The sequence below is a fragment of the Prorops nasuta genome, unplaced genomic scaffold, assembly GCF_024137725.1.
Source record: "Prorops nasuta isolate Cenicafe-Biocafe unplaced genomic scaffold, Cenicafe_Pnas_1.2 PNAS00009, whole genome shotgun sequence".
Classification (NCBI taxonomy): Eukaryota; Metazoa; Arthropoda; class Insecta; order Hymenoptera; family Bethylidae; genus Prorops; species Prorops nasuta.
The window spans coordinates 1250960-1271460 of record NW_027116806.1 but is presented as its reverse complement, the minus strand read 5'-3'; the positions used below and the strand labels follow the sequence as shown (position 1 = coordinate 1271460).

General features: G+C 31.8%; 1 protein-coding gene across 1 annotated transcript in view; it reads left to right on the top strand.

Annotated features, from left to right (window-relative positions):
• Positions 1-20501, top strand: part of Suv3 (Suv3 helicase) — a 254617-nt gene that overhangs the window by 217965 nt on the left and 16151 nt on the right. The window contains exons 12-13 of the mRNA XM_066731491.1: positions 13074-13139; positions 13202-13317. Coding sequence (XP_066587588.1) covers positions 13074-13139; positions 13202-13317 — 182 coding nt within the window. The remainder of the gene's footprint in view (positions 1-13073; positions 13140-13201; positions 13318-20501) is intronic.

Below are 20501 nucleotides of genomic sequence, written 5' to 3'. Positions count from 1 at the left end.
TAAAAATATGCTACATATGATTGTCCATTTCCACTGTGTGTGTATTGCATGGAAAATAATCACAAAGATTTTTTACTTTAATGAATTTCCAAGTGGAAGATTCTTCAACCTCATAACCACACACATGATTATTGAAAGGAATAGTATTCATTTATAACAAAATAAAGTAAAGTTCACTATTTCCATGTATTAAAATATATTTAATTTTTGTAAATATCAAATGAATATTTGTTGTACTGATTACTACTAACATTTCAGGTGTATATTTAGTGCCGAATGTAGATACCCAGTTGACAATATTGTAACTATCATTTGGTACTTGTAGAGAAATATCATGAATAAACTTTTTAAAGTGATGCAATTCACATAGACTTCTTTTCTGTATAACACCATATTCTACACGTTTCGAAAATCCATCTTTGCAATAGAAGCGATAGTTTAAAAATAATTGGTGTTTTAACGCCATAGTGTGCTTTACATTTACTCGGGATTTTACAGAATTACACATTTTTTTCAGCTGCCTATGCTTCCCTTCGAATCTGAAACACGATATAAACATTAAAGGACCAAAACATCTAATTAATTTGGGATAATGCAGCATGAAATGATGCTTTGGCTTCAAATTCTCATTAAACAAATCTAAATATAATTCATGATGTTCCGTTACAAGTACTTGCAAATAATTACAAACATCTTTATTAAAGATAGGCAACACAACTATAGACACAATTTCTGCCATTAACAAATATAATTTCCATATTTTGTTATTAATAGGAATTAAGTCGCCAATAATAAGGCTTAAAATTCGCACGATACATTTCATTTCAGATGTAGATGTAATAATAAACTTTCTCCTAACAGAAACATCGGAAATAAATGGAATAACATTAATACCACTCGTTTTCCCAAAGGCGATAAATTTTATTCAATCGTTTAAGAGATCTAGAGTAAATAACTTCTGTACTACAATGGATTTATACAGCAGCTTCCCTATTTCGTGTCGACACACACCTTCAAACAAGTCATGCATTATGTCAAATATCACATTATCCGTAATATGAAAATTTGGCAATGAATTAAAAATACAGGTTTCTACAACACCATACAAACAGTTTTCTGTATGTAATTTATAATTTTCTCGGTTTCGTAAAAGATTAATATTTTCTGATACCTGTGAAAATCGAACGCTCTTATGTTCAATACATGCCCTGCAACGATATTCAGAATTAAAACTTGTTATAAAGCCATTGATTTCATTCATTGCCAAATTTTCACTTACAATCACCAAAACAACAAAAAAAACTTGTATTTTCTCATTACATATATTCAAAGTTATACCTTCTTTTTTAATATTAATAATTCTTGAATTAATTTATCGAAAATAACAATATTTCCGCAAATTTTTTAGTCCAAATTGTTATGTAGTTGAGCCAGCAAAATGTTATTTAACAAACTATTATTTTTATATAGGAGAAAAGCTACACTGTAATACACTGCGCCTAGTTTATCCACGCCTAAATGAGATCCCGAAAGGTTGTTTACCTCGAACTCATCATAATAGAACAAAAGAGCAAATACAATTTTTTCTTAAAGCGAGTCTTCAAATTTTGCCATAATTTGTCATTCAAAGTACTATTAAGGATTCTATTTTCATTAGTATCATTTATTTCAGTTACAGCGTAATTAAAAACGTTTGGTAAACTTAAAAATTTTGTTAGAACCAGTTTCATTGGCACTAGTTCTATAGAATTTGGTGTAACCACCGTCGCACTTCTTTTTCGTTTTCTACCAAGCTGTATATGACGGCTAACAGCATAAGAAATTGGAACAATAAGATTTGTACTTTCTTCAAAAGATTTTAATCTCTTATATTCCGAGCTAAAACAATTAAAAGCTTCTTCTATAATTACAGTGATTGTATCCATATCTTTTGAAACAGCACTGCTTAACGAAGGTTTTATTCCATTAACCCTCGGTGCGCACACTGGGTTATAATGACCCGTGGTTTGGTTTTTCTCTCATTTTAGGTAATTATAAAGGTAAATAATGCCATAAAAGTACTGTAAATTATTAGTTCAATATCTTAATTATAATCACGTATGGTGTTTTTAACGCTGCAACGTCAATACCCAAGTGCCATTAAATGAGAAAAAATTACTTTTTTGTCCTGGGTCTAGTTGACCTAGTGTGCGCTGTACGCTTGTTTTGAGTGGCTTTTGTTATTCGTTCCTATGGGTACTTTTAATTCATTAGCAGTATATTCATGTAAGCAAAATAAAATAGCACTAAAATTTGGTTTATCGTTTTACTAAATAATTTTTTCTAAGTAATTATGATGGTTACTCGAATTTTGAGAAATCGAACAATTGCACAACAGTTAGTGGAAGATGACAATCCCTCCGATGTGGATGACAATTTATCTGAGTTTGAAGATGGTAGTGACCTTGACTACGGATCAAATTATTCTTCGGATGAGCAAGTTGAAGAAAATGATTTGGAATCAGAACTTGAAAATGTAGTTTTGTCTTCTCGAGTGCTTGAGGCACGAGAACGAAGAGAATCTGCGGGGAGACCTAACAGCATAGCTCGTGGAAATAATGGTTATGTATGGAGGTTGAAAAAACCTCAACGAGTGTCAGATCGACTCAATTCGGGTGTAGCTCCTGTGATTGTTTCTGGCCCAATCAACAACGCTGCAAACGCTACCACTATAGAGGAGTTTTGGGAAATTCTTTTCTCTCCTGACATTATAGAAGATATTGTCAAATTTACAAATATTCAAATCGAATATTCAATTGTTAATTTGATTGCAAAAGAATCCATAGAACAATCGTATCACCATCCAACTGACGTAGCAGAAATACGAGCTTATATTGCAGTTACGTATTACTCAGGGTTATGGAAGCAACCTAAAGTTCGTGATTTCGATTTGTGGTCAGTGGAAAATGGAACGTCCTTTTATCGGTGCGTTTTCCCACTACGTCGTTGGAACTTTTTAACAGAAAATTTAAGATTTGACGATCGAGCAACTCGAGATTCAGCCGACAAATTTGCCCCAGTAAGAGGAATTTTTGAGAAATTCATCAATAACTGCTAAAATAATTATAAACCATCTACTTATTGCACGGTTGATGAGCAGCTACTTGGCTTTCGTGGCCGCTGTGCTTTTAGAACTTATATAAAGAATAAGCCAGATAAATACGGTCTTCTTTTGATAACGCTCAATGATGCCAGAACTGCTTATTTGATAAATGCCATTCCGAGATTGGGAAAAGGGACCGTTAGAATTGAACGTGACGAACTTGTGCCTCAAGTTCTTTTACGTCAGGTTACGGAGCCAATTCATGGCTCAAACAGAAGTGTGACTTGTGATAATTTATATACGGCGATCCCATTATTCGAGCAGATGAAAGAGGAACCTTATAAACTGACTATGACTGGAACAATTCGAAAAAATAAACGAGAGATTCCAATGGAAATGAAAGTTGCTAGAAAAGAACTTCCAAGCACAAAATTCTGTTTTTCCAATTCCGGCATAACTCTGCTGTCTTTCACCCCGAAAGAAAATAAAGTTGTGCTGCTGGCATCCTCGTTTATGAACTCGGAAGAGATTATAGACGGAAAATCAAAAATTGTCCTACACTACAATAACACCAAAGGAGGGACAGGCACCTTTGATGCGCTATGCAAAAATTATACAGTAGTTAGACGAAGCAATCGCTGGCCTTTGAGAATTTTTTGGGCCATGCTAGATCAAGCAATGGTAAATGCAAGAATTCTTCTGAAATGCAAGAACAGCATAACTGGGGACGAAACTAAAGTTCCTGCAATAATTTGCATGAAGAAGATAATCTGGCATCTGGTGAAACCTTGGATTACAGTGCGCCAAAAAATTCCAAACCTGCGAATTTCTTTAAAAATCGCTATCGAAATGATGCTGCAAATGCACCATGAAACATTTCGCAATAATCAGGATGCTGGACTTTTAGCTAAAAGAACTAGATGCCGAATATGTCCGACAAAATTTGACAAAAAAACGCGCTATCAGTGCATCTCTTGTTTACGGCCGATGTGCTTGGATCACCGATCAAAACTTTGCTCAACTTGCGCTTGCGTGGAGTAAAATTTCATTAAAATTTATTATTCTTAAAATTTTTGTATATTTATTATATAACATAGTACCCCTTTTTCCATAATGAATGTTTTCTTCGTTTTTGTTCTAATAAAAATTCGTCCAAAAGAGTATTTTGTAATATTATAAAACTGCCACATTAATATGTTGAAAAAAATATATTTTTTGAAACCAAACAAAGTCTTATTATTTTTACGTTAAAGAATATCTTTTCATCTATAGAATCCAAATGTTTGAGCTTTTAAAATTCAAATTTGAAATAACTACACAATTTTTAAGTAAGAAAGCCGTTGCTCTGCCATGCTCGTATTTTGAACAGTCTGCAAATAATTTATTATAATTTTGTCTAACAAGAACTATATAATGTAATAAAGAAAGGTTCAGGGTAAATACAGAAATTAATTTTTTTATTCTTGCATGCATGGTATACGAAAAACCATCATTCAAAGCTGTTGGGTCAAATTGACCCAGTGTGTGCAGTATAGTATTTTCGGGATGTGTGCGCACCGAGGGTTAATTTTGAACTATTATTATTAATTGGTGAACTGATATTATTAATATCAGTATATATAACAGGAAATATTATTTATAACTGTAAATATAACGTAGCTGGTATTACTTATTGAAAGTAATATAGGAAATGTCTGCTTCATCAGTAAAACGGCTACGATCTAGTTACCGATAAGACGTTGAGATCGAAGAGCGTGAAGATGGATACTTAGATGCATTAATTATTCCTGAAAATGATGACTCTGGAATTTCTGACTCTGATTCTGAATTTAAAGATCTTCAGACTTCATATAATGAAATTCCAAACAATAATTATCGTCAGATATCAAATAGATATGAAGAAGATCAGTCGAAACTGGAACCTAACTATACTTATGTATGGCAAAATGGAGAAAAATAATATGAAAATTATCCTGAAGATGAAAACTTACTCTCAGAGAATACGAAAAAATTTATTCGTGAATCTTCATATGTAAAGCTATTCGAACTTTTTTTTCTATAGATTTAAAAAAATATATCATCGAAAGTACTCGAATAAATGGTTTCGATATAACATCAAATGATTTAGACATTTTTTGGGGAATAATTATAGTATCGATCTTTAACCAACGGAAATCTCAGGAAGATTATTGGTCTAAGAGGCCATTACTGGAATGCTCTATTGTAGCTAAAGCGATGAGTCGCAATAAATTCCTTGAAATTAAATCAAAATTAAAGTTTTCGAAACCTGAAGATCAGAATCATGATGATAAAGCTTGGAGAGTACGTAGTATTTTTGAAATTTTCAAGAAAAATATTTTGCAATTTGGGGTTTTCTCTACTGCTTTGTCAATAGATGAAATGATGGTGAAGTTCCACGGAAAAACAGTTTTGCTTCAATTCATAAAAGATAAACCTGCGCGATTCGGGATTAAAATGTGAGATATTTGTAACGTACAGGGATATCTGGTCGATTGTGATATTTATTATGGCAAGGATTCAAATATTTATTCGACTGATGAGCAAGTACAACTTGTCTAAATGTCTTTAGGAAGTCGTGTCGTTATGCAGATGATTCGAAAGCTACTCAAATCTATTGTTCCAAGGAAAATAATTCAATATCATTTATATTTTGATAACTTTTTTTGTAATCCCGATTTATTGATCAATTTACGAACAGTGGGCTTAGAACCACTGGTACGGTGAGAAGAAATAGAGTAAAAATCGACAACGAATTGGATAAAAAAACAATAAGAGGAACCTTCTTAGTCAAACACGAAGAAAAAAGTGGTTTTAATTATATAACAGTCATGGACTCAAAACCAGTATCTCTGCTTTCAACCGTGGCTGGTGTAACTCAAATGTCAACAGTAAAAAGACATTCCAAAGAAGCTAGAACTAAAAACGATATACCATTTCCTAGAGCATTCTCACAATATAATAAATATATGGGTGGTGTCGATCTACACGGTGGACATTGTAGTAATTTGATGCCATGCATAAAAGCAAAAAGATGGACTTGGTCAATTTTTCTGCGACTAATCCAATCATCGATTACAAATGCATTTGTACTACATAATATGACCAATAACGAAAAAAAATAGTGCCAAGGAAATAGCCCTAGAAATGTCTGAATTCTTTCTTGCAAATAGTACCAAAAGAAAAGCACCGCATGAAATGGAAACAAATAAACAAAGAAAAAATTGTGCCAATCATAAAACGTGTGGCATGAGAACAAATAAAATTTGTAAGATTTGTAACACTTTCTTTTGCACTTCCTGCTGGACATTGACCTACGACAGAAGTTAAAAAAGAAGAAAAATGATTATAAAAAAAATACAAAAAAGAGATAAAAAACAAACAAAAAACAAGGTTCTTTATATACATTTACCTCCACGTGATAAGAACTAGAAACGGCAAAGACAAATTGACGGCTAAAGAATGTATAGTCATAGTTAAACGATAGACTTTAAGAAAAAATGTTATAGAATAAAAAGTTTTTAGAATTCATTAGAGAATACGCTGGAATTTTTCCAAAATTTTTGGATGACTTTTTTGAATTTTCGAAATTTGGTAATTAGGAGAGTTTCAAAAAAACGTCAAAAAATTCCAGCATGTTCTGTAATGAATTCTAAGAACTTTTTATTCTATAAAACTATTTCCTAAAATCTATCATTTTTAACTTCGAAATTCCTGAAAATTTTTGCATGTTTTTTGTATTTAGGGCTCAAGTTTTTTTATTTCCCCATGAAATTTAACAATTGTTAATGACCTATCTTCAAGATTAGGACTTATTGACGTCTTTTTTTTAATCGCAGTAAGTATCCTTCAGGAATTTCAATATGAAAACGTTCGATAAAGAGAAAAATGTTTAATAATTTTCAGTTTTTTGCGAAAAAAAATTGAATGGATCGTCACAGGTGGGTTTTATCTCAAAATTAATTTCAGTTTCTGAAAGATCAGTCAATTTTACGTCGGAAACACTTGTTTTGAAATTCACAAAAATTTTTTTTATCAAAAAATAGAGCTGTTGAAAAATGCGACTCAAAAATGTCATTTTGGGACTTAATGGGTTAACAACATTTTAAATAATGATTTGTAATTCTCGCCTTTCTTACTTCCTAAAATGTTTTCATAAACCTCCTTCAGATTTTGCCATGCTGCTTTCTCAAAACCATTTATTGTTGCGGTATAAAAATGTTCTTCAAATAAACTACGAATTTTAGGACCATCAAAAATACCATTTTTAATTTCTCATCACTTATCGTGGCAAAGGCTTTCACCCAATATAATGGCCGAAATGGTACTGCTCGTCGATTTTCAATTTAACTATTACATGTTAAAATTATATTAAAAAAAGGATTTTTAAGTTATTTTTCGATTTTTTATTTATAGATACTTGATCAAGGGGTCAAATAAACGTTTTCTTAGCGAATTAGTTATTTTCATGCCAATCTGCAATATTAAAATTTTGAAAAAAAATCACACAAAATAATCAGATGTAGTAGGAGAAACATGTTTTTCTTATAAATTATTATTGCATCTCAATTTCTAGGCGAAACAAAAATAATAAATAATTCAATTCTATGTTACTTACAGCATAAAAAGGATACATTTTTGCAAAAAAAATTAATCTGCTTTCTTTATACAGTACATGAATATGTAGCGATTTTTTTTAATTCCCTTGCAACAAACTTTTAAAAAACCATTTTTTTTACAATTTTGAAGGTATTTAGCTCCAAATGTAAACAATGCACAGTTGTAGAAATAAAAAAAAGCTCAATAAAATAGAGGCTGTCCTTATAAATATTATCAATTGTGTTCAGGATTTTTATACATGTATTTCAAAGTGTATGCAAGAATTGTAAGCTTAAGCCAAGAGTGTTTGTTTTTTACTCTTGAAGTATCAGCGTCTAAACAGTGTTACAATACACTATATCTTGAATATATACATATACAGGGTTTATCAGCAATAATGCTTTTAATTTTAACCACATATTCTTGAGTATAAACTAAGTTCAAAAGTAATTGATCATTAATACCGTAAAGCATCATTGCTGAGATAAATCAATTTTAAAGCAATAAATCAAGGCTTCAATTTAACGGAAAACTTACTTTACTCTCACTTTCGTTGACAGTTCCCCCTCGAAAACCAAAAAAAGTTTTGTATTTCTGCACCGTTCCGTATTGCCGTCAGCGTTGCCAACTCCGCCATTTTCATTATACTACGCTGTACAGTGATGTCAGTGATGCCAGAATCAAGCTTTTAGCAACGAAAATGAAGTTAGCCGCTAGCCAGCAGCAGTATAGAAAATTTGAAGGGAAGGGGTACAAACATAGCTATGCCTGGTCAGCTTAGGTGTGATTTGGACTTAGGGCAACTTCGGCTTTAAAAGTAGAGCGACTACCGCTAACCAACACATTTTTACGTGTCATCCGTGTGAGGTGATGCTGCGTTTATCCAAAAACTCGAAGCAAATCAAAATCCTTTTTCTAAATTAGTTTTCAATTTTAATAAATACTTATACGTAGTGATTAATTAATTAGGTTTGGTAATATATACAAAAAATGCATTCATATTATAACAAATAATGAGTTGAGGTATAATAAACTCAATGTTTTTATATAAACCTGCTAACAAATGAATTTTTTTTATTAATTGTTGAGTCCAATAAGTTAATGGTTATTAAAAAAAAAATCTTTGTCATGAAAAAAAAAATGAAAGAATTTTAAACTTCGCCAAGACTGAAACCCGAGCCTGCCGCGTGAAAAACGGCAACCTTACCATCTGCGCTACAGCGCTCATTTAATGTCCTATAAGCAAAATAGCCTTTTAAATACTTACTACAATTCTTTCATTAACTCGTCATAAACAATTAAGAATTATCTGCATTAATAAATTCATTTATTGACACTGCATTATTGCACTAAATTTATTATATTTTTAATTTGAGGCATACATTTTGCACGAAGATACGATAGTTTAAGGGTATCTATGCAGTACTCTAAATATAAAACTATTCATATGCTCCATTGTCGTAAATTAATTAAGTAATATTATAATATATGTTACGTGTAATCGAATAATTTATTGTAGTTGAGTATATGAATAGTTTTGTATTTAGAGTACTGCATGGTTATCCTTAAACTATCGTACCTCCATGCAAAATGTATGCTTCAAATTAACACTAGATTTACGGACATTAATTAGACCTATTTTTACCAAAGTGAGATAATTTGAATAATACACGAAAATTGAAGTTTTATAAATAGAAATTAGTTCTACTTTAAATTAAATGAAAGATTAATTATTAAAAAATTTATTTAAAACATTTTTTACACATAAATTATGATTTTGAAATACCTTTGAATGAGTCAAATAGGCTCAGTCCGTAAATCTAGTGTTACAAACATAATAAATTTAGTACAATAATGCTGTGTAAATGAATGTATTTATTATTATAGCTAATTCTTGATTATTTATGACGAATTAATTGTAGTAAGTCTTTAAAAGGCTGTTTTGCCTTTAGTACACTAAGTGACCATTTTAGCGTAGGTGGTAAGATCGCCGTTTGCTACGCGGCAGGGTCGGGTTCGAGTCTTGGCGAAGTTTAAAATTTTGTCATTTGTTTTCATTATAAAGAATTATTTTTTTAATAACCATTAACTTATTGGACTCAATAATAAATAAAAAAATGCATTTGTTAGCAGGTTTATATAAAAACATTGAGTTTATTATACCTCAACTCATTATTTGTTATAATAAAAACGCATTTTTTGTATTTATTACCAAATCTAATTAATTAATGGCTACATATAAATATTTATAAAAATTAAAAAATAATTTAGAAAAAGAATTTGTATTTGCCTCGAGTTTTTGGGTAAACGTAGCATCACCTCACACGGATGATATGTAAAAATGTGTTGGTTAGCGGTAGTCGCTCTTCTTCTAAAGCCGAAAATGCCTGAAGTTCAAATCACACCTATATGCTGACCAGGCAGAGCTTTGTTTGTACCCATTTCCTTCAAATTCTTGATAGTGCTGCTGACTAACGGCTGACTTCATTTTCGTTGATGAGGGCTTGATTCTGGCATCACTGTACCCAACAGTATTGATTTCTAAAGTAAGCAATTTTATTATTTAACGTTTGTGGTCGGTAATTGCTACACGCATACACGCATAGATTCACACACGACCAAACGCAAACGCAAGTTACTCGCTCGTTTATTTTAACGACACTACCTCTCTCTTCTATTCATTAAAATCAGCTCACAGCGCACTACTATATCTACTTATAAAAGCATCCGTTACAAGGCGATAAATTTAAAATATTAAATTATAAAAATATTTATAATACCTCAACAGTTTTAAAAATTTATAATGTCAGTATTTTTAGGACAATAACTCTAACTCGTTCTGGTCCCCCCTCTTACAGATAATGTTGTGATCACATGAGGTCTAATAGAACCCACGAGGAAAATCAGTTGCCATTTGCGTTCTGTTTGATGCATCGACTTAACGGGATCTCTCACGCATACTTTACCGACAGTACAAAAGTCAATTAACTATTAGTTCAATAAAATTCAAAGGCGGAGAAATTTCAACAAACGGGTGTCTTTAGGTCAAGGTGCGAGCCCTAAAGAGTCAAACAAGCCCAAGAAGACTCGAATCGAATGAGAAAAATCTCTGTACCATTGTCTCTTGTTCTTGAAGAGAGGTCAGTTTTGGTTATTTTCACTTCAAGAACGCGGGACAGTGGTACAGCGTTATTTTTCATCTGATTTGAGTGTTTTTAAGCGCATTCAACTCGTTAGGACTGGCACTTGGTCCTAAAGGCGTCCGTTTGTTCAATTTACTTCACGTGTGAATTTTATTGAACTAATTGTCTATTGACTTCTACTGTCGATAAAGCAGGCGTGAAGAATCCCGTTAACCCGTTTCATGCCAAAATGGCATAAATTCAATCTTCTTTTCTTTTGAATCATTTCCATAGTAATCTTTTATAGATCTTTTCGGAACTTGGTACCATAACATTTTAAGATGTGCTCTTTCGAAATCCAATACTATTTTTTTGATATCTTGGTCCATTTTACCGGTACTCCAGTTTATACTACAAAAAGTGCGAAAAACCCGCATTTCGAGTAGTAATTTTCCATTTTTCCTCGTGATAACATCAACGAATCATCTTAGCATTAGGGATCTAGTGGCATAATGACTTTATCTAAAAGATGAGTCTATATAGACACAAAAATACAAGATGTCCGCCAAGATATGGCGATTTTTTCAAGAAATTAGCGTTTTTATGTAGTATATATCATTATTTATGGTAAATTTACATTTAATTTTCTATATATAGCGTTTAATTGTCTCAAGAAATAAATAATCACTAAAGAACGCAAAATACACAAGAGATTAAAAATTTCAGATTTTTTTTACATTTTTATAATCTTTTTCTACAATAAATTGCTCATGAGATTACATTTTTCAAATTTCACCGCGTAATGGTTACAAACTTCGAATAATGTCTTATTTAATTATATTTTTAATTTTGTCTTCATCTGAGATAAATTTTATTTTCCTTTTTTCATATATTACATTACATTATATTATATTGTGCGAATGAGTACGCTAATTTCTTGAAAAACTCGCTATATCTTCGCGGCCTTCTTGTATTTTTGTGTCTTTATAGACTCATCTTTTAGATAAAGTCATTGTACCACTAGATCCCTAATGCTAAGATGATTCGTTGATATTATCAAGAGGAAAAATGGAAAATTACTGCTCGAAATGCGTTTTTTTCGAATTTGTGTAGTATAAACTGGAGTACCGGTAAAATGGACCAAGAAGTCAAAAAAAAAAAAATATTGGATTTCGAAAGAGCACATCTTAAAATGTTATGGTACGAAGTTCCGAAAAGATCTATAAACGATTACTATGAAAATGATTCAAAAGAAAAGAAGATTAAATTTATGCCATTTTGACATGAAACGGGTTAATATAGTATGCTTTTAAGAAAAAAAAACAGAATTATATTGATCTTTACAAAAAGTATATTTATTTTGAGATTTGAAGTTATGAATTTTCATAAAATCTGTAAAATGTTATAGGTCAGTTGAATGAAGTAAAAAACAGATTTTATGACAAAACTAAATATTTTATTTATAATGAAATGTAATAAAAAAGATAGATAAAGTAAATATTAATATATAATTGTATTTTACCAGCGAATTTAATGCATAAATACATGCGACTCATATCGCACATTGGTCGTTCGCAGCTCAGACATTGAAGTTTTGTTATGTCATCTATTTAAACATAATAACTATTGATTTCTGGAAAAAAGTAAGGACATTACATGAACTAATACTTATGTTGTCACTCACACTTTAGCCAAAAATAAATTAACTTGAAATGCACTTTTTTTGCAATAATTCCATACAATGTCACACGGAATCTGCTGGACTCTAAAGAAAACACTTCCGTGCAAATCGACGTCTAATATGTTCTGACGCCACTTTCATTCTCAAAAACCCTTGAGGTATGATGTATTAGCTTCAAACAATGGCAGATGGTACCACAAGATCAAGTCTAAATCCTCTTTTAGAAGCTAGGTAGATTCAAAGATAGCCTGGGGTCTATTTGACACCATGTGATCATAACGGGTTAAACGTTGGGCAAAAAATCATATTTGAATCCTTAAAACCTTTCAACAGATAATTATACATTTATATTATTTTAGTAACAAATGTTTCCAAAGATGTACACTATAATATATTCTGCTCAAAATTATTTTGTTTTTAATTACTGGTATTCTTGTTCACTTTTTGAGTTACCTTCGCTGACTGTAAAATGGCATAATTTTAAGCAGTTTCGTTTGCGATAACAATATGTTAAATATCTCAAATAGATATATGTCTGTAATTTTTTTAAAAAGCATTTATTTTTTTGCAGGTATGAATAACATAGAAGCCGTACGAGATGATAGTTTTGAAATGTCAAAGCACAAGAATTTAAGAGGTAAAACATCAAAATTCTGAATAAAGTGTTCGTATCACTATTTTTCTTTGATTTTGTTTTAGAAAACAGAAGTGTGACTTCAACCATTTTTAGAAGAGGTAAACTAACATCCAAATTGTTATCCGAAGGACTTTTAACATCAGACATGTTACAAACATTGCAACGTGAATGGTCAGAGGTAAATATAAAAATAAGTAAAAACACAAATATTAAAATGAATTATCAGTAACGCAATAGTATATTGTAGCGCTCAAAAATGAATAGCAGTGAAGCTATATATATATATATATTAGCTGACTCAAATTATTTTTTTATTTTTTTTTTGCTCTCCAGATCCAGAAATCGTTAATTTGGACTGAAAAAACAATATTCCTAAATTTTCAGCTAAAAAAGAAATTGTTTAGAACTGCCGCATTCGGTATTTGTGTAAAATTTGTATAAAAATTCATTTATCTCCAAAACTATAATAGATATCGGTTTGTTGCTATAGACTTTTCAGAAAGCAAATTCAGAGAGGATTAGAAAAGGTGATATATAAAAAATTGATATCTCTTTTGGATACAAAGATAGACGCGTTTTTCAATTTTTTTTTATAAAAAGTTCAATAGTGTGTAGGTTTATCTTCAGGTTTCAACAATTAGAGTTTATTTTATTATATCTAGATCGCATTCAACATTATCTAGCGTGCTTAACTTTGGAGTCCAAAGACGCACCCAATAGTTTAGCGTTACCAGGGCAACATACGACTCTTTTCGAATGTACGCATTCCGATAACCAACAGTTCGCGTATGTCCGACAGTGAGTCGGGCTCATCCGATCGGAACAATAAGCAATGGTCACGCACACACACGTCTCTAGCCTTGCTTCCTTCGGAATCGCTTGTGTGCGACTGCTCTCTTTACGTCGGTGAGCGCTAGTTTTTATAGCTAGTCTTCACCGAATGCTTGGCGTCAACAATGACATGATTGAACGCCAAGCGGAATATTCTTAATACCTGAATAATCATCCGGAATGTTAAATCTTCTTCAATTAAGCATTTTATAATAATCTGTGAAAGATTTAGCTCTCTTTCACAGTCATTAATGCTTAATAAATTAAATAGAAGCGCCGGAGCTTACATCCGGTACTAACATAATCATCTAAGACAATTCTAAGATTTTCGGAAATATTCTCTAACAGCTCGCGAGGTTATTCGACCGTGTCGACCGAAAACACTCGGTCTCAGCTGTCAGACTTTCGATCAGCTGATCGAGTAAACTCAAAATAAAAGAAACAAAAGCCTATATTCATTTATATTTCACTTATTTGCCTCATTTTACATCCACGTAACGAACACCTCATTACAATTTATATCCTTAAGAGGTGGCGCCAACTCTCGTGTAAAATTCCACTCGAATTCTTGCGGTGTCAATCTAACTGAAAATTCATCTACAGCATTCGGTCTATCTAATCAACTGAGTGAGGTGTTGCATATAAGTTCATTGCTCAAAATCCGAAAACGAAAAAGTATGACGGAAGAAACGAGTAACATTTACTTGATCGGTAATGAGTTGGAACAACTGGATAACACAAAATTGCCATCAAATAATGAAGTGTTACGATTGTTATTTTACAAACATCGTTTTTTTTAATTTGACATTGCGCGAGAGTTTCATTTCTACTATAGATGATGTTTACGAAATTTGGAATCGAAATGAAAAACCTGTATGCAGAAAAGATTATGCTATTTCACGACTTGAAAAGCTGCATCAAGAATGGAGAAGTTTGCATATAAAAGTCGTCTGAGGTTATCCTGAAACACTCAAGTCCTGCATGAAAGGAATTTCAAGATAAAATTAGACAATTTGTTTAATATATCCGGAGTCTATTTACCAGACGTTTCAATAGAAGATACACATGATGATCAAACTGCATCATGTTCATCAAGAGACATTAATATTGCGCAGGTTGTAGAAGAAGATATTGTTCGGTCTTGCTCTCAACTGACGGTTACTGATGAGGCATCAAGTCAGTCGACTAACGCATCTCAAAATGAGTTAAAACGGAGTGCTTCTAGTTTTTTATATGAAAAATCATATAATCCTGAACTCAAGTTAAGGAAGAAAAACATTGTTACTGTAGAATTAGCTGCAGCTTTAGATCGAACAAATACTACTAGTAGAAGTGCTTCCTTTATTCTGAATGCTGTTGTCCAGGCTCTAGGATTGAACCCAGATCACTATAATTTGAGCAAGAGTACTATTCACAGGCAGCGAGTCAAGTATAGATCAGAGCGTGCATCTGAATTGAAAAACAATATTCAATTAGCCAACTCTTTAATAGTTCATTGGGATGGAAAAATCCTTCCAGAGCTGGATGGCCCAAATATGGTTGAACGCTTACCTGTAATTGTCTCTGGACTTAAAACCGAGCAATTACTTGGTGTACCAACACTTGATTCAGGGAGTGGAATTGATCAAGTCACTGGTATAGTCGAGATGTTGAATCTTTGGAACTGTTCCGATCGTGTGAAGGGCATTTGCTTCGATACTACGAGCTCGAACGCAGGTAGTAATTCAATTTACGTGTATTGTTGGTAATTGATTTTTTCCATTGTTAACAAATTATTTATCATAAAATCTTAGGATTAAGTAAAATTTTTTATATCTATGGTTTGCGAGATGAAAATTACTTAAATTCATCTCATATAGCATATAAAATATACCATTCTTTTCCTAAGTATTATGAAAATTAAATTTTTTTGGATCTATTAATTGTTACGTTCGGAAAGAGGAACGTGTGCTCAATTGGTGAAAATATTAAATCGAGATTTACTTCATTTGGCATGTAGGCATCACATAAATGAAATTATTTTGAGAAAAGTTTTTGAAACTTTTTTGCCTGGAACAAGCGGCCCTAATGTACCAATATTTACTCGTTTTAAAAAAGAGTGGAGTAATATAGATAAATCGAAGTTCGAACATGGTTTAAATGATGCATTAGTAGCTGAAGCCGTACACCATAAAAAAGAAGATATATTGTGTTTTGTTTCTGATCAATTCAAAGTACGTTGAAAGTAACATTTAATCTATTCTTTTAAAAAAAACCTTATGACTTATAATATCGCTTATTTATCATAGATTTCACAGTTACGGGGTGATTACAATGAGCTTTTAGAGCTCACTTGTATCTTCTTAGGCGGAGCACCACCTCGAGGAATCAAATTTAAACACCCTGGGGCAATGCATCATGCTAGATGGCTTTCGAAGGCCATTTATTCCTTGAAAATATTCATGTTCAAGAATCAAATACATTTGATTTCAAAAGAAAAGGATGGACGTCGTCATATTTGCGTTTTTATTGTGAATTTTTACGTGAAATCTTGGTTTACGGCTCCTTGCGCAATTACGGCACCCTCTCACGATTTAAATTTATTGCAAGAATTTATCAAATACGAAGAAATTAATACAAAGTTATCAGAAGTTGCCCTAGACAAATTGACAAGACATTTATGGTATTTATCCGAACATCTCGCACCACTGGCATTTTTTGATAACACCGTATCACGTGAAGTGAAACTTAAAATGACAGAGGCTTTTAAAAATCGTGAAAGCTTGTCTGAAAACAAGATACGTGCTAAAGTAGATCTACAACACGCTGTAAATTACGACCTAAGTAATTTTATCACGAAAGGATCTGTCTTTATATTCGAACAATTAAATTTGTCTTATGACTTTCTCAACAAAAATCCTGACCAATGGGAAAAAGAAGAAAGTTATAATAATGCCTTGATAATTTTGAAAGATTTGAAAGTCGTGAATGACATTGCTGAGAGGGCGGTTGCATTGATGGAAGAATATAATCAATGCTTGACGAAAGATCCGCAGCAACATGAGTATATTTTGCAAGTTGTTACAAAACACTGGGAAAATTATCCGGAATGTAATAAGCAAACTTTGATCACGAAATCGAAATGAATGTATTAATATTTCTTGGGTACTTAGTAAAATTGTTAATTATATAACCGCCAATAAATATTATTATTTTTATAATCATAATATAGCCATATTACTTTTTTTACTTATGGTTGACATATTTATTATGTATAAATTGTTTCTGAATATTTTATTGCATTTCGCATGTATTTCTCAAGTAAAGTATGCAAATATCTCTACTCAGTTAATTTTGAATGCAATCTAAATATAATAAAATAAACTCTAATTGTTGAAACTGAAGATAAACCTACACACTATTGAACTTTTTATAAAAAAAAATTGAAAAACGCGTCTATCTTTGTATCCAAAAGAGATATCAACTTTTTATATATCACCTTTTCTAATCCTCTCTGAATTTGCTTTCTGAAAGGTCTATAGCAACAAACCGATATCTATTATAGTTTTGGAGATAAATGAATTTTTATAAAAATTTTACACAAATACCGAATGCGGCAGTTCTAAACAATTTTTTTTTAGCTGAAAATTTAGGAATATTGTTTTTTCAGTCCAAATTAACGATTTCTGGATCTGGAGAGCAAAAAAAAAAATAAAAAAAAATTGGAGTCAGTCAAATATACAGGGTGTAACGAAACGACCGCCTTTTCTCTTAACTGGAGGTTCGGGGTGACAAACTGAGTGCACGTGTAAAATTTCGTTCGAATCGTTCAAGAGGTTTAAATGTTATTTACATTTAAAAATCACCCTTTTTCGGTCCTTTTCGAACGACTTTGATTGCACAATGGAAAGTGAAGAAAGTGAAAAAACAATTGATGAACACCCCAATAGAATGTAAAAGTTATCGATCGCGCGCAATAATACTTTTGCTATTTATTCCATTAATCTGGCTATCAGATTAATTTTAAAAATAGCAAAATCCTTTTCATTACATTTCCAATTCAATTCAGTACAATTATCATTGACTGAATTTATGGAAAGAGCGAGAAGACGCAATGAAAAGGAAAGTATCAGAAAGTAAGATGTCGCGCAAACGCACTGATAATTTAATAGGAAATGCATGAGGGCATTCTCTTTCTACTAACCAAGCTAAAGAGAATGATTCAAAATCAATACATTGATGATAGAGAAATCTAAACTTACCCATTTAATGTTCTCCAAGTTCTTTTACATCAAAGTTTTTGAAAAAGCTTCAAACTGGCTCCTCGATGATATTCAGAAAGCACGCTATCATTGATTTTGCATTTAAACACTCGTGAATTTAAACATATTAGATATTAACCTACGTTTCATTAAAACACGGGTTAATTTGACACTTTTTAACTGTTTGAAGTAGACTGAAGAGAGAAACACAAAGAAAAAGGATAATTAATAATTAGAGTTTCGACCACTCTTTATCTGCCTATTTCAAACAGTTAAAAGTTTCAAATTAACCAGTGTTTTGATGAAATGTAAGTTAATACCTAATTGGCTTAAATTCGCGAATGTTTAAGTGCAAAATCAGTGGCAGTGTGCTTTCTGGAAATCATCGAGGAGCCAGTTTGAAACTTTTTCAAAAACTTCGATTTAAAGAAACTTGGAGAATATTAAATGGGTAAGTTTAGTTTTCTCTATCATTAATAAATTGATTTTAAATCATTCTCTTTAGCTTCGATAATAGAAATGGGAATAGCTTCATGCATTGCCTATTAAATTATCAGTGAGTTTGCGCGACTTCTTAGCTTGTGATACTTTCCTTTTCATTGGCTCTTCTCGCTTTTTCATCAGTTCAGTCAATGATACTTATACTGAATTAAATTACAATTGTAATAAAGGGGATTTAGCTATCTTTGAAATTAATTAATAGCCAAATTGAAGAAATAAATAGCAAATGTATTATCGCGTGCGATCGATAATTTTTATATTCTAGCAGGGTGTTCTTCAATTGTTTTTCACTTTCCCCACTTTCCGTTGTGCTGTTAAAGTTGTTCGAAAAGGAGCGAAAAAGGATGATTTTTAAATGGAAATAACTTTTAAACCTTGAACGAGATTCGATCGAAATTTTAAAACGGGGAATCGGGTTGTCACCCCGAACATCCAATTACGTCAAAATGCGGTTATTTCGTTACACTCTGTTGTATATAGTGTTGGTCTAAACGGTCCCTCCACTTTGATATCCAAGGCTATACAGTTATATGAGCTGCGAAGTCATAGTGAAGGGTTCATTTAGACTCAGACTGGCATCACTGATGGATCGTTTAGGCGACCCGGGTTAACGGGATCCCTCACGCCTGTTTTACCTGCACTATAAGACAATAAACAGTTTAATAAAATTCAAATGCGAAGCAAATTTAACAAACGGGTTTCTATAGGACAAAGTGCTAGTCCTAACGAGTCAAACGAGCTTAATAACACTCTAATTGGATGAGAAAAATACTCTGCAGCATTGTTCCACGTTCTTGAAACGAGGTCACTTTTGGTTATTTTCACTTCAAGAACGCGGGACAGTGGTACAACGTTATTCTTCATCCAATTTTAGTATTTTTAAGCTCATTTGACTCGTTAGGGCTGGCATTTTGTCCTAAAGACACCCGTTTGTTCAATTTGCTTTGCATTTGAATTTTATTAAACTAATTGTTTATTGATTTGTACTGTTGGTAAAGCAGGCGCGAAGGATCCCGTTAAGTATATGGAGTTCCCCCATTCTTGCGTCTTTCTTTACTACTTCCTTAAATTTATCGACTGACGTCATCACCATTACTAATAGCTTTCTATGCGATTAGTAAAGTTAAGTAAAATTGAAATTCAATCATTTGCGTCTCTCCTTAAAAAAATGTTACAAATGTCTACATGGACTCAACAGATAAGCTATTCTAAGGGTTTCGAATTGTATGTATTAATTATAATTTTACATCCTTTTTAATCATTGAAATGAGCAAACGGACACAGTAAAAAACTTTAAATATTCATCTGTTTTAAAATTGTTATATATGATTGAAGAAAATAATTGCGTAAGTATTTCAAAATATGGATTTTGAATATTTTTTCAATGTCTTTCGATTGAGACTTGGAAGAAACATTTATCTTTATTATTAGTAAAGTGATGATTGTTTTAATGTACACTACTTTTCATAAGCTTAAAATCATCAAACTGAGTGCCGACCGAAAACGCAAATTTAATAAAACGTTGTACAATAGAAAATTCTATTGTGTGCTTCATCCTTTTATAAAAGGTTACATTTTTCTTTCATTAGAACTTTTGCTTAATATGCGAAATTGTAAAGTTATTTCAAAGTAATAAAAAGTATAATTTTTAAATTAAACGGCTATAACTTTACTAACAGTAATGATTGGGATCCCGCAAAGAATAGGGTTCGCCTGTAAATAAAGACAGCAAGTATATGAATCGTCTAGCATATAAATAATATATTAAAATATAATATATTCGCGAATT